At 33.8% G+C, this 15,887-nt stretch overlaps 1 protein-coding gene and 1 pseudogene across 7 annotated transcripts; one reads left to right on the forward strand and one right to left on the reverse strand.

Moving 5' to 3' along the window:
* Positions 1 to 3,258: 3,258 nt before the first annotated feature.
* LOC149516158 (protein CHUP1, chloroplastic-like) lies at positions 3,259 to 5,958 on the forward strand (annotated as a pseudogene).
* Positions 5,959 to 5,966: 8 nt separating this feature from the next.
* Positions 5,967 to 10,146, reverse strand: LOC149516159 (zinc finger BED domain-containing protein DAYSLEEPER-like). 7 transcript variants are annotated; one of them, XM_089768108.1, is made up of 6 exons: positions 9,893 to 10,146; positions 9,727 to 9,801; positions 9,566 to 9,641; positions 8,551 to 8,772; positions 7,243 to 8,108; positions 5,967 to 7,110 (listed from the first exon to the last, which is right to left on the reverse strand). In XM_089768108.1, the coding sequence occupies exons 3-6, from the start codon at positions 9,606 to 9,608 to the stop codon at positions 6,208 to 6,210; spliced, it is 2,034 nt and encodes a 677-aa protein (XP_089624234.1). In that variant the 5' UTR covers positions 9,609 to 9,641; positions 9,727 to 9,801; positions 9,893 to 10,146; the 3' UTR covers positions 5,967 to 6,207. The 7 variants fall into 7 exon arrangements, with proteins under 7 accessions (XP_089624234.1, XP_089624231.1, XP_089624233.1 ...); XM_089768105.1 differs by having other exon boundaries at positions 7,243 to 8,117; XM_089768107.1 differs by having other exon boundaries at positions 8,551 to 8,775.
* Positions 10,147 to 15,887: the final 5,741 nt, after the last annotated feature.

Here is a 15,887-nt window from a genome sequence, read left to right on the forward strand (position 1 = left end):
TTTGGCAGGGTTTATACTTTATCTAAGAAATTTGATCAAACTAAACTTTTTTAGCTGGCATGACCTCTTTTGGCTAAGACAATCTTTTGTTAAGAAAATGTGCTAAAACAATTATTTTATCAATGAAATTTGGCTGAGTTGAATTTTTTTGATCGAGTTGACAAAACTAATACTTTATCAATAGAATTTGGTCGAGTAAAGCTATTTTGGCTGGTTAATCTCTTTTGGTCGAGCTAATCATTTATTAAGGCTTTTTGGTCAAGCTGATCTTTTGCCAAAGAAATTCGATTTGAGTTGAGCTTTTTTGGCCGAACTATACCTTTATGAAAGGAATTTACCAAAATGAGCTCTTTTATCAACTGGGCCTTTATATGAAGACAATTTGTTTAGAAAAGCTCCTTGGCTAAACTGTTCAAGCTAAGTTTTTATGAAAGTAATTTATAAAGATAAGCTCTTTAGTTAAAGTGGTCGAGCTAAACCTTTATAAAGGTAATTTACTGATATGAACTCTTTGATTAAGCTGGTCGAGTTAAGCTTTTATGAAAGTAATTTATCAAGATAAGCTTTTGGTCAAGATAACCAAGCTAAGCCTTTATGAAGGTAATTTACCAAAACAAGCTTTTTGGCTAAGATAGCCAAATTAAGGCTTTATGAAAGTAATATATCGAGATAAGCTCTTTGGCCAATGTGGCAAAACTAAGTCTTTATGAAAGCAATTTATCAAGATGAGCTTTTTGACCAATGTGATTGAACTAAACCATTATGAAAGCAATCTACTGAGATGAACTCTTTGATGTGACTGAGCTAAGCTTTTATGAAGGTAATTTATTAAGATGAGCTTTTTAACTGAGGTGGCATTGAACTAAGCCTTTATAAAGTTAATTTGTTAAGATAAGCTATTTAGCTGAAGTGGTCGAGCTAAACCTTAAGGTGACTAAGCTAAATTTTTAAAAAAGTAATTTATCGGGATAAACTCTTCAATCGAAGTAGTCGAATTAAGCCTTTAGACAAGCTATTTAGCTGAGGTGGCTGAATTAAGCCTTTTAGGAAGGCAATATACCAAGATAAGCTCTTTAGTCAAAATAACTGAGCTAAACCTTGAGACAAGCTCTGTGGCTGAAATGATCAAGCTAATCCTTTAGGAAAGTAATTTATAAGGATGAGTTTTTTACTCAAGATAGCTAATTTTAGCCTTTAGAAAGGTAATTTGCCTAGACGAACTCTCTGACCAAGTTAGGCAATTGTGAAAGTAATTTGTTGAAATGAACTCATTTGCTGAGGTGACCAAGTTAAGCTTTTAAGAAGGTAAATTGTCAAGATGAACTCTCTAACTGAGCTGAGTCCAAGCTCAAGCTTTCCAGACAAGTTATTTTATTAAGTTAGGCCACTCTGAAAGCGATATATAGATTCTTTTCCTTTGTGGAAGATCGTAAGCCTCTTTCTCTCATAGAGGATTGTAAAGCTCTTTCCCTCTTTAAGGATCGTAGATTCATTTCCTCCGTGGGGGATCATAGACCTCTTTCTCTCATAAGGAATCATAGATTTCCTTCCCTTTTCATTAGCCGATGAGAAGGGATGAATAAGGATAGTAACGAGTAGGGTCAAGCAGGTTTTTGCTCACTCTGTACCCAACCTAACTTTTTTTAAAATTTTTTTATATCCGAATCCGACCTAAACCGATATTATATTAAATTGTACTCTATCCAACTCAAAATTAATAAAATATTTTTTAAAATATAAAATATTATTATTAATATCAATATAAAATTGAATAATTAATTAAAAAATAATATATATCAAGTCAGGTCAGGGAGAGTTTGCCCAAAATCTGACCTCGACCCGACCTCGAAATTTGTATATTATTACTAAACTCGACCTAAAACCTGATTTGCAAAAAAAAAAATCGATCCTACGAAGTCGAGTTGAGTCAAAACCCGTTAGGTACGAGTGGGGCTGTCATCTCCAGGGATAAATCTCTCCCAACTCGGTTGCTTTTCATTGTAGCTTCGAAGCTCGAGCTCTCTAGCCAAGCTACTTTATCAAGTTAGGCTTTTCTGAAGATAATATGTATATTCGAGCTCTTTGATTGAGTTAAGTTCGAGCTTGAGCTCTTTGGCCAAGCTACTTTGTTGAATTGGATTTTTTCAAAAGTGTTATGTAGATCTGAGCTCTTTGGCAAAGCTGAGTCTAAGTTCAAACTCTTTAGATGAGCTATTTTGGCAAATTAGGCCTTTTTAAAAGTGATATGTAGATTCAAGCTTCTAGCCAAGTTGAATATGAGCTTTTTGACTGAACTATATTGTTAAATTGCACATTTCTACAAGCGATATATAGATCTAAGTTTTCTTGCTAAGCTTAGTCCGAGCTCAAGCTCTTTGGCCTAACTGTTTTGTTGAATTAAGCCTTTTTGAAGGTGATATGTAAATCCAAACTCTTTGACCGAGTTGAGTTCGAGCTCTTTAAATAAGTTGGGTTCGAGCTCTTCTATCTTTTTATGGTACCATTCCAAGCTTAGCTAAAAAAAACCTCTACCTGACACGTCATTTGTTTGTGTTAATTTCGGATTGGGACGATAAACTCAAAGATAGGAATTACAAAGCTAACGGGAAGACTCACAGACAAGAATGAAATAGTTGAACGAAGAATTGGCCCCTTCTCTAGAGGGAGTAAGGGGGTATTTATATACATCAACTCAGACTAAATGACTAAAATACTCTTGATTCAATTGTAAACCACTCTTTTAAAGTAAAAAACAATTATACCTTTATAACCCAAAAATGCCTTTAACACTATAAAAGTGGGAGCTGCACCAAAATATGTTGCTTTTTACCATCTTTGCTCACTTTTTTGTAGTAAAATGACACTTTCTAAAACGAGTGTGACCAAAAAAAAAAAAGTAGTACCACTAATAGATTTTGTTGAGACACTTCTAACTCGATAAGAAAAGAGTTAATTGGAAATTGAGTTGGTGAGTACATTCAACTTTGTTAAAAAGAAGAATATTAAGTCAGGTTAACATTTCAATATTCAAATCAGTCAGAAGATAATGAAGGGGGTAAATGGAGAAGAGAAGATACTAAAAGAGAATAGAAAGTGCTCAAGAGTATTGCATACCTGATTTAATTTTCTTTTATATTTCATGAATGATTATGTCGTTAATTGAACAAATAATTGTTTATCTTGAAATTATATGTGAATACTGATGACCTAAGAGCCAAGATGCATATGACGTGCACACTAAAGTGTATCAAATTTTTGCTTTAAACTTGTTTAAAGAAATAGTCATAATTGAATATAATATTTCTACCAAACTTCATTTCATTCTCGTCTTACCATTTAAATTAATTTCAAATCACAGTCAATATGTTTTTCATGGTTATTTCTTGATGTATTATAGAACAAATTTTCCAGTCAATTTAACATTAAGTCGAATTATTTTGCTGAAAATGAATGCGATGAAAAAGTAGTTGATTGAAAATGCAAGTTCTGGCTTATGTGATTCTGTTCCTGACAGGAAGCCTTGTAATTTTCTGCTACCGATCGAGCTTGGTTCCTTGCCAGACTAGATTGTGATGATATTGGTACTCAGATTTGTAATCTCTGGGCTTGTTTTGTAGTACTAGATCAGTGATAGTTTCATGTTCTTCCAAAAAGGCATCAAATACCCATACATGGTCAAAGTTGAGCCACTAATTGGTGATGAGATTTATCACTTTGTGCGAATATTGAGATACCTAGAGATCAGAGATAAAAAGAATGCTGTGATGGTGAAACCAGTGGCAATATGTCGGTTGCCTGTCAAGTTTAAGCACTGCTATGAATGTGAAGAAGCTACATGATATTCCGGGTTGCTGCTTCACTTGCAGGTTTCGCTGTTTCTCCAGTCAGGAGCAAGCGCTTGAGGAGGCAACATATTATGCTGTCAGGTCGGTTAATATATAGACTAGATTTTGGCTTGGCAGTAAGTAGTTTGTACAGGAGACTGAAGTGGTACAAGGCAAGAATATAGCAGAAGTTTTGAAACCAAATTTGACTCAAAAGAATCTGTGAAAACCTTGAGCTTGACAGAGAATGTAAGTTGGGAAATACAGAAATAGAGCATTCACAGAATCTCATAAGGATTTGGAGACGAGGAGAGTGACCCTTGAGGGGAAACTGCTTGAGCTGTCTAGTCTAAAAGAAAAGCTGTCATACATTGCCTGTTTGCAGGCGAATTTAGATGGCAAAACTGCAGAAATTGACAAACTCAACTTCACAATATTTTCACTCAAGGCTGAGATCAAGGATCTTCAAGAAATTATAAAGCAGGGAAACTTTGCCGTGAAGCAACTAGAGATGGCAAAGAAGATGATAGAGCAAATGGAGACGAAAAATGGCAGTGCTAGCACAGATAAAGGGGCAGATAGTAGTGCTTGAAGAACAATTATCCCAATTAAAATTCAACGATACCTCTGCCCGATATGCTTTGGTTAAAAGAGGGTTGAAGCTGTTAAAAAATACTTAATTAAAAGTCGTTAAGATGAGAAGGAGAAACAAAGAACTTGAGTTAGAAAAAAGGGAATTGTTAGTTAAGTTATATGCTTCTTATGCCAAAATATTTGCCCTTTCTGACATGAGCGGTAAAGTTAAGTTTCAATTTGTTTTCTTGCTAGCTACAAGTTTCAGTATGAGCTGTTGTCCAAATGACCTCTAATCTGCTTGTTCTCACGTCACTTGGAAAACTCGAATTGGGACAATAAAAATGTCTTCACTCAAAATTTTTGGTGGAACAATAATAAATCATGCTTGTATTATGATTCTACACTTGCATTACTGTTTTTCCTCCGTAAGAGTTCATACTCTGAATTGCGATGCAGCTCAAGGCTCAAAATACCAGAACATATTGTTGCTTGAATCTGAAAGGTTTGTTTCTTTGCTGGCACTGTTGCAGAGAAAAACTATTGCGAAGATTAGTGAACTGAGACATGCCAACGGGACCTCTCAAAAGTTGAAAGACTGCAGAAGAGCAGATTTGACATGGTTAAGGAATAGTACACCAACGCTGGCTCAATGCTTGCCTGAGGGCTGAAATCCAAGAACATCAAACATCATCAAGAAAGATCTTGCAAACGGAACTTCAGAAGGCTTCAGACCAGAAAACTCAAAAAATAACTACACAATACCCTGATACGAGCAGCAGTTCTTCTTACACCTCATCAATTGATAGTGAAGAGCTAGATAGTAGCACCATTGAAAGCTCTTCAAGAAGACAGAGAAGCATTAGCAAGAATTCTGGCACAGGTCATTGCACAAGTTGGAGAAGCATGGACGGTTCTGGTGTTGTTTCATCACCATAAGTCCTCCATAGGAAGTCCTTTGGAAAGAACTGGCATCATATTCAGGTTTTCTACTTCAATGACATCAATGCTAAGCACTAAACTAGATGGTATATCTAGCGAGAAAAATGTGCCGGTGCTGAAGGATTTTACTGAAGAAACTACGAAGAAGCCAAATCTTACAAAAGGAGAGTTTCTTTCAATGATGCAGTAGAAACAGTTCCATCAGCAAAGATAGTTTTAACAAAATCAGTTGAAGGGAGATTGGATGACAAGGAAATTGTTACTTTGGTCTCTGGGCACAGATCAAGAGTGAAGGCAGGCCTGCAGTCTCAATCTGCATTGGCTGGAGAGAAACATGAATTTCCATCATCTGAGGTCTCTCTAGCAAAGCCAGACCAATCAAGTGATTCAAATAGGAGATCTATTGACGAGGATGATCGTGATGCCCAAGAGGTTAGAAGGTAAATAGCAAATGCTCGCCCAGAAGGAGGACTGCATTCAAGCATTTCCAATGTCATTCGTGATAAAAATAAGATGGATACTCTCATAAAGCCTCCTGTATTTGCACTTTTTTTCCTCTTTTCAATTTGTATTACTTCTCTATTTCTTACATCTTTTTGCCAGGACATACAAATCTTGACATATTAATGAAGCATGAGAAAGCATATATATTTTATGACCTGTCTTTTTCTCAGGTTAGCATTCTCAATTTTTGAACTGTACATCACTACATAATTTTCACATCATAAATACAACAATAAGAAATAAAAAAAATTCAGTTACCTCTTGAGGGAGAAGCTAGATTACAAACATCCTAGTCAGACAGTCATCTAGATTGCTGGCAGAAGTCAATCACAGAAACATAATCATTTTCAGATTCTCCTTCTGTTCACTTTTGTTTCTTATCATTGCCAGCTAAGCTATTATCTGCAGCTGCTGCTGCAGCCAATTCCATCAACCTCTCATAGTCTATCTCAGTTGACTTGTACTTTAACTTGAGACCTCCCTGAGTCCATGACTTAATACAAAGGATAGCTTGTGTGCCATCATGTGGCATACAAAACCGCTGCTTATCAATCTCATCACCTTTACTGCAAAATAGTTCCTCAGGTTTCACTGAAGTTGCTTGGACTGCCAAAAAGTCCCTAGCCATTGCAGATAGCCTAGGGTAGCGTGTTCTGTTGACATTCCACCACTCCAAAACGTCTGTCTTTGTAGGAGCTGGAGACTCAGAAAGATATTGAGTGAGTTCATCAGTGGCACTGCTCATGCTTGCTCTTCGCTTCTTTCGAGCTATTTCCTCTGCAAAAGAAACATTTCCTCCATCTTCAATATCTCGAGTAGAGTATCCACTAGTCATGGATGAAAAATGGCCGGTACAATAATTTCTCATGAAATAGGCTCTTGCTTCCTCCAGATAGTTTTTCGAGTTGAGACTCTCAGGTATAAGTTCACATTTAATTCTAGGGTCAAGAATGGCAGTCATGTAGATGAATATGTTGCAAACTAGATTGTTGTAACTTCTGAGCTTTTTGGCCATGTCTTCAGCAGCATTCTTTAGCCAATCTGGTGGTTGTCGTGTTGCAATTGTATCAAAAATGTGATCCATGTAGACAATAACTATCCCAATAGTAGGCGGGTTGTTTACACATATCTCATTGATGACTTTGTAGAAGGGTTCCAAGTAATTGTGAACAATATTGACAACATTCTTCTCCGCAGCATTCAGCAACATCCTACTACCCAGCATCTCCTCATTCTTCCTGACAACAGCATCCACTGACTTCCCAGCCTGCTTTCATATTAAAAACATGGAAATCGAATTTTATCATTAGTCACCAAACCCAATGTGTGAATTTGCAGAAAAACAGATTACAAATCTCTCAAACCTAGTAAGGAGTTCTTATATGAAAGAAACAAGTACCTTATGAACAAGATCAAGCATTTGGTAATTGCCACTCCACCGTGCTGAAGCATCAAGTGGAAATTGCCAACTGCCTTCTTGGTAGGCTGTTGTTAATTGAATGAAATCCTCTGAGATATCTAAGGATGCATTTAACTCTTGTACAAACTCCCTGACCTTGGCAATAACAGGTTTTGTTGTTCTCAATGCATCATCTATAATCAAACTCAAAGTTCGAGCAGCACAAGGGATATAACAGAAGGGTCCCACTTTCTGACCATCCAAGTCCTCCTTTAAAGTATGGCAAGCATGGATAGCATTCTGACTGTTATCATGGGTGCACGATAGGACTTTATTCTCTATATTGTACATCTTAAGAACCTTTAAAAGGGAGTTATATATTTCAGAACCTGCACAAGGGTAAGGTACATGGCATATATCCAGAAGCACCTTTTGGAAGGACCAGTTTTCATCAATCCATTGACATGTGATGCTCATATAAAAGATCTGTTCATAGGAAGTCCAGAAATCAAGAGTGAGGGAGACCTTGGAAGAAACCTGTTCCAAAGATACTCTCACATCTTCTCTCATGCTCCTGAAAACTTCACAAAATACTGCTTTGTACTTCTCACCTGACCATAGTTGTATTGATGGATTCAAACATTTAAAGGAGTTTGCTAACCACTTTTCCTCTAAGGTCGAAGGAGGAAGAGTAGCTAAAACGAGCCATTTAATAAGCAACCAATTCAGATGATCATAATCAACCTGAGGTGCTCGTCCTTGTGGTTGAGGTTTCTTGATCACAGTGGTGGTGGGCTGTGGTGCTGAACTAGAGACAGTCTCCCCTGTCTTATCATATCCAGGATGCCGATGACTAAGGTGTCTTCCTAAATTTCCTTCACAATGAAGGGGGATCATCAGATGGATGAGATAATATATTGAGTGGTCATATACATACCATAAGCTTGCTAAATGCTACATCGATTGACTCAACCATGGTAACCAGCCATCTGATTACCAAGGTGCCTTCCTAAATTGCCTTCACAATGTAGGGGGATCATCAGATAGATAAGATAATTATAATGTGCTATCATACTTATCATAGGCTAAAGCATGGCGTAAGCTATCAAAATGCTACATCCACAGAGCCAAACCATGGTAAAAAGCCACAAATGTTGTTTTCAAAATAGCAAATTTAATTGCAAGAAAACCTATAGCTCCTTAAAAGCACATAGATATAAATAGATAATACAATGCCAATAAATCATTATTCGATAAGAGCACACAGAAAAGGTAAAGGACAAATTGAAGCAAGTCCACAGGACTTACCTGTTGCAGTTGCGATAGAATAGCTCTGTCCGCAAAACTTGCACCTCCTAGTTTTCCCATCAGGAGCTGTCTCAAAATACTTGAGGTATATTGATGTCATTGTCTTCTTTCTGGGTTTTGCTGTAGGGACAACATTTCCCTTTTCTGAAGAACCCAGTTCAATATTTATTGGATCAATATTAGGAATGAGTGCCATATCCATCATGGTTTTGGGTTCTATATCTGCTATAGAAGCAACAGGTAAAAATTATAGACTCATAACCAAAGTAATACTCAAGCATTCAATATTCTCAAGACTTCTGCGGTAAAATAAACCAATAACAAGTTCAAAACTATTAAATTTCAAATAATGCAAGCAAGCTGCAGCTCAAATGCTCAATATGTGAAGGTCAGGTTTCTATCTTTTCGGTAACTCAAATTTTCCATTTCCCTCTGTTGCACCAATAAGTCTCTTATACAAGAATACTATGCAAAGAAATTTATCTTTTCTGCATGGTTCTAGTTCAACAGGTCAGTTATAATATTATGTAGAAAAAAGTCCTTGTTTAGCTGAATCAAGTAAAAAGACATTAAAGTATACAAGAGTTGTAAAAAAATGACTGCATATGTGGAACTCAATTTAAGATCTGAATCTCCCCCCCCCCCCCCCCAATGCACACACTATAAACACATACCCACAGTATCCATTTCTCATTATCCCCGTAAACCTCACTGCAACCTCCGGAAGGACCAGAACATAAGATTAAATTTAGTAGGGTTCACATCATGTACAATTGTTGAATCTGAAAAATGCATAGCCCACTAGGTACGGATGTCACACTCACAGACCATTGAGATTTCATAATTATATACAATTAATTGCAGGTGATATAAACCCCAACTCAATAACTTGTTTCCAAAAACAATTAACTGAATCCACGTTTTATGAGTTAATTACATAACCAAAACACAAGAACAAAGCTAGAAGACGATCGTTATCAATGTGATCTAGACAAATACAGGGATGAGAAGATACCATTGTAAGTCTTGAAGGCATTGTTCACACTCCTCCACTCCATTTGGTTTCCAGCTTTCCCACTAAATCTTCATGTCTTACAAAAATGCAATTTCAAACAAGCTAACCAAAAAGGCTTCATTTATCAACAAAACAAAATTTTAAAATAAAATAATGTTTACCCCAAAAGTCATAGACAGTGCTGACACCAGAAGAAATTCTGCTTCATTTGATATCCAAACATAGCAATTAAAACCCTGAAAGCAAAAGAAAAAGAGATTAGAGACAGTTTTTAAAAAAAATGGATTTTGTTTGTTTGGAAAGAAAAAGTTTGGGTTAATGACTAACCTTGGATCAATGGGTTCTTGTTCTTCACTTAATTCTAAGCTTTGAATTTGCAGAAATCAGTGGTGAAAGAAGCAAAGAAGAGGAGCTTAAGGCAGAGAAAAGGAGAAAGGGGTAAGAAATGGAGGGAAGGAAAAGAGATCGGCGTAGATCTAAGCTGGATCTAAGCCGATGAAACCAAAGGGAGAGAAAAAAAATATATATAGCAACTATAGGAACAAAATCAAATCAGCTATTACTTTACAGAGCCGCGGAGCGAGTTGAGTCTGCGACGCGGACGCCTATTTATCTAAAATCTAACCCTTTTTGGCTCGGCTGGCGGGTGATGAGGGCAAACCAACTCGAGCGAGTGGCTCATGAGGGATTGCCTTATCAGACTCAGGTGCTAAAAGTCCGAGCCAGCTTTCGTCCGGTTTTCTTTATATATAAAATATCTTTATGGTCTTAAAAATCGGTGGTGGCTGGGCTGGCTCAAGGTTAGGAACAGAACAGTTACTGAAGCCTGATAGTTCTATTTGATGAGCCCCAGGTTGGCCCGCTGGGAGCCGAAGAAAGGTTGCGAGTCCGGCTCAAATCAAACACCATTTTAAATCAAACGACCAAATTAGATTTGATAATTTATATTATTTTATTATATAAAATATTATATTTGTATCCTATTTTATATAAAAATTATATATTATAATTTATATCAATATAAGAATATAAAATATAATTTTTTGATTTTATTAAATTTATTTATAATTATTCTCAAATTTTAAATCATGTTATCTTTATATTTTTTATTCGCATCTTTTTCATATAATATTATCATATCATATTTCATATTATTAGGTCTAATTCAAATATAAAGGTGCGTGGAACTTTTATTTTTTTGTGACATTACACTTTTCTTTTAGAGAACAAATATACAAATACATTAGAATTGGATACACTACATGAATGAAAAAAAGTTATGGCTTGAAAAATATATATGGAAAAAAAAAGGAAAAAAAATTTTTAAGCAATTAGTTTTTTTTTTTTAAGTGCACAACCATATGTTCTTTCATTTTAAATTTTTTAGAATAATTCTAGCCTTTTTTTTTTTTTGCCAATCTCTAATTTTTTTTTGTCAATTCTCTTAATTTCATAATGTCAATTCAATCAAACTTTTATAATTAGAATAATTCAATGAGTTTAGTTTTTTGGGGTTATCTATAGATATTTGGAATAATAGGGACACAAAATGAAAAAGGAAGAAAATTTGCAAAAAATGTTGAGGTGTCGCTAATGTATTTGAAGCTAAAGAAAGGTTGCTAATTTTATGAATGTGAGAATAAACCAGTAACTGAGTGTATTGGAGAATCAAAGTGTTTGTCTTTTCAACCTCAAAAGCCCTAAGTTTTGATTGCATGACTTACCAATTAATGCAATGCAAAACAATAATAATAATTGAACAAATAAAGTTTTTGATTGTGTACGCTTCATTGTCTTTAATTAATTTGGCTACGTGAAAACTGAAAACATCAATTGCAATTTTTTTTTTTCGTTGGATTTATGTGCTTCATTGTTTGAGGTAAATTCTTTGTCCGAATTATTTTGTTACTTGACTATTCGCAACGCATACACGGGATAACCTTTCTTATTCTTTTACACTCTTTTCTACCAAACTTTTTTACTTCACTCTTTATTTAGTTCTTTTTTGTTTTTGGGCCAAACACTCTCTTACACTCATTTACTTGATCAAAGTTTAGTCAAAACAACCAAAACCCAAGGTCTTTTAGACAACGTATGCCCTAAGTTATGACATCATATCAGTATCCAATGAAATGGTTAACCTCTCGTTAAGGGAAGGATTGCTTAATGTTTCCACTAATGCTACATAAAGGTATCATATCATAATTAAATATTTAGTCTCCAACTTTCTTGAAATTATTAAATACAACTCATGCTTATTTAAGATCATTGAATACCACTCGTAACCACCCATGTGGACCCTCCTATAGCTCCATATATACTTTTCATCAATTATCAACTGTCCTAATCAAGTCACTATCCATTATCTCATACTTCTCATAAGGAATCTTAAATATATAGGACAATACAAATATTTCACACTTAAGCAATTTCCCTCTATTGTAGCTTCCTACACACACATCATCTCCTTACACATCCTTTCTCATATATCTCATTGATTTGAACGTCACAACACACTCTGAAAAAATAACTTCGGCATTCCCTATTCATGTTTTTTTATTACAAGTATAAGTCATAAAACTACCAACAATCTTACACCAACTCCCTCCAACTAAGATGACCATCAATACACTCTTTGTTTAGTTTTGTTTAGTTTAGGACCATGGAATTAACACATTAATATAAATATAGAACATAGATAATGACATGATTAAATCACTTTTTTCACATGTCAAAGTAACCAAACGACTATTATATGATGTCAAATTCCATTTTTTTTTTTTTTAGGAATGTCAATTTCCACTCTTCATTTCTATATTCTTGTGTATTGCATATGTTAAGCATAATAGCTAAAGAGAAAATATGCCAAAGAAAATGTAGTGAAAAATAATTAGCTAAAAAACTATGTGCATTTTGGATATAATCCAACTTTAATATTCAAAGCTACATTTGAGTTGTTTGTCTTTTTCCTTAACTTTTTTAACCTCCAAATAATTGCAAAAAGGCTTGGATAGATTCAATACAGAATTTTTGGTGTAGGAATATATCAGGCACCCTACAATCAAATAGGGGCATTTAAGTCATTAAATTTTGCTAAATCACCAAGAAAACTTGTTTCCTATCCCAAAGAAAGGTATAAGAAAATGATAAACCTTAAAAAAATGGTGGGTTTATCTTATTATAATTCGAAAATCTCAATTTGAGAAAAGTCAATGTTAGTTGAATTGTCTAATGCTGGTAATAGTGGCACTTCTTTGGTAATTCAGGTTGCTTGATGGCACATACTTTGCAATTCAAAGTGCTAGCTATGTTATCTTGCTGGGCCATGGCAAACACTGATTTAAGTTAATTTTTTTCCCTTGACCATGGTGCAAAGATAGAAAGAGACCATAACCAATGCTCTGTGCAACCATGATACAAATATATGTATGCTACAATATTTGTTGTCATAATATATAGCAGTATGTTATAAGATTCATACATTATGGTTAACTTTGAATTGGGTACGTAATTTGTTTTTATTCTAAAGAATATCTTTCAACTCTAAAACTGCATACTACTCATCAGTTTCATGATTGAAAATAAACAAACAAAAGAAGAAAATTGTATGCAAAAATACGATATGAAAATTTTACTTTCAACTCAATTTCTTTTACCACAGCCTATTCAAAAATACACTGGAGATGATATCTCCAATTCACCCATCCAGGCTCTAAAAGAATCATGAAAACAATGATTAAACAAGAAATGATCAGTTTACAAAAAATGAAAGACTCATTTGTAAAGAAAGCTATGATCATGAAGACACAACAATAAGAACAAAGGCTACAATCTCTCATGCCATCGCCACAATCTTCTTTCCTCTTTGGTTTTAGGCGTAGGGTCTAGCCCCATTCCCATAGTTTTAACCAATTAAAAGGCCTCAAAACCTTTTATCTTTTAACCAAGAAAGAGCCCTAAATATTAATGAAGTGTGGCTATTGTTAAGTGGTTTTATGTTAAAAAAGTGTGTTGCATCGAAAACTAAGAGGAAAAGAAAGTACCAAAAAAAAAAGAAAAGGGAGAAGAGAAAGCTGTCAGTTGAAAGTACGGAGGTCGATTTATGGTCTAATTAAAATGAAATTTTATCAGTATATTCATGATTTACTGTTCTACATTCTAAACGATGGAGATCGAATTTTAAACTCTTTAGGAATAGATCCAAGGTGTATTTATTAAGTCACTTATGTGATCAAATTTCGTTAATTATCTCTCTAGTTATTGATTAATTCTAGTTTTAACTATAGTAGAACTTTGTACATCCAATAGAGATTTTCTGATGGTCTATGATTTTTTTTCTATATTTGAGGGTTTTTCATGTAAAGTTTGGTATTTTTTTTTTTTTGCATTATTGATTAATTATTGTTATCTATTGTTATGGGTACAATATATTGTTTTTATGTTGTTGTATTTGTCACTTTAGGCCCAACAAATGGTATCAAAACTATGATTATTTTTTAGACATTGATACAGTAGTAACCCAAGACAAAAATAAATTATGTTTGAGATATTAATGAAATGTGGCTATTGTTAAGTGGTTTTATGTTAAAAAAGTGTGCATCGAAAACTAAGAGGAAAAGAAAAGAGAGAAGAGAAAGCTGTCAGTTGAAAGTACGGAGGTCGATTTATGGTCTAATTAAAATGAAATTTTATCAGTATATTCATGATTTACTGTTTTACATTCTAAACGATGGAGATCGAATTTTAAACTCTTTAGGAATAGATCCAAGGTGTATTTATTAAGTCACTTATGTGGTCAAATTTCGTTAATTATCTCTCTAGTTATTGATTAATTCTAGTTTTAACTATAGTAGAACTTTGTACATCCAATAGAGATTTTCTGATGGTCTATGATTTTTTTTTCTATATTTGAGGGTTTTTCATGTAAAGTTTGGTATTTTTTTTTTTTGCATTATTGATTAATTATTGTTATCTATTGTTATGGGTACAATATATTGTTTTTATGTTGTTGTATTTGTCACTTTAGGCCCAACAAATGGTATCAAAACTATGATTATTTTTTAGATATTGATACAGTAGTAACCCAAGATAAAAATAAATTATGTTTGAGATATTAATGACGTGTGGCTATTGTTAAGTGGTTTTATGTTAAAAAAGTGTGCATCGAAAACTAAGAGGAAAAGAAAATACCAAAAAAAAGAAAAGGGAGAAGAGAAAGCTGTCAGTTGAAAGTACAGAGGTCGATTTATGGTCTAATTAAAATGAAATTTTATCAGTATATTCATGATTTACTGTTTTACATTCTAAACGATGGAGATCGAATTTTAAACTCTTTAGGAATAGATCCAATGTGTATTTATTAAGTCACTTATGTGGTCAAATTTCATTAATTATATCTCTAGTTATTGATTAATTCTAGTTTTAACTATAGTAGAACTTTGTACATCCAATAGAGATTTTCTGATGGTCTATGATTTTTTTTTTCTATATTTGAGGGTTTTTCATGTAAAGTTTGGTATTTTTTTTTTTTTTGCATTATTGATTAATTATTGTTATCTATTGTTATGGGTACAATATATTATTTTTATGTTGTTGTATTTGTCACTTTAGGCCCAACAAATGGTATCAAAACTATGATTATTTTTTAGACATTGATACAGTAGTAACCCAAGACAAAAATAAATTCTGTTTGAGATAATAGAGGGTGATACAGGTTTCATGATAAAATTGATAACATCAAATTATTCAAATTGGAAACTAATGATGAAAAATCATTTATACTGCAAAGATTTGTATGAGTCAGTGTTGGGTGACTCGACAAACCAAAAATATAAAAAATGAAAGTTGAAAAAAGTTAGACAGAAAGACACTAGCTATAATTAGAAAATAGGTTGACATCAACGTATTCTATCATGTAGTGTAAGTGATAAATGCCTATACCATTATGAAAAAATTAGCAACATTGTATGAGAGAAAAACATGCATAAATGAAATTATTTTTGTTAAAAAACTTGCAACTTTACAGTATAGGAATTGACAATCAATTATAAAGTACTTAAGTAATTTTCAAGATATATTTAATCGGATGACTACTATGAAACTTAAAATGGATGATGAAATGAATGCATTATTTTTTTTTTAAGTTCATTATTAGACAACTGGGATACTCTAGTTGTGACTATTCTTAATTCAGCTCTTGACTATAAAGTGACAATAAAAATGGTAAAGGACAATATGCTTAATAAAAAAATAAGGTAAAAAGATTCAGACTCTAAAAATCAAACTCTTGTCATAAAGAATAAGAGTAGAAACATCGACAGAG

This window comes from Durio zibethinus, chromosome 11 (genome assembly GCF_047325235.1).
Source record: "Durio zibethinus cultivar Kanyao isolate XHJ-2024 chromosome 11, ASM4732523v1, whole genome shotgun sequence".
Lineage (NCBI taxonomy): Eukaryota > Viridiplantae > Streptophyta > Magnoliopsida > Malvales > Malvaceae > Durio > Durio zibethinus.

Bases quoted from the DNA above. Each gene is read 5' to 3' on its own strand.
- LOC149516159 (XM_089768103.1), bottom strand. From the start codon at position 9,608: ATGGAGTGGAGGAGTGTGAACAATGCCTTCAAGACTTACAATG. The intron at 8,118-8,550 runs GTAAGTCCTGTG...TTCATTGTGAAG, and splicing joins TTCTATCGCAACTGCAACAG to GAAATTTAGGAAGACACCTT. The intron at 7,111-7,242 runs GTACTTGTTTCT...ATATGAAAGCAG, and splicing joins TGCTTGATCTTGTTCATAAG to GCTGGGAAGTCAGTGGATGC.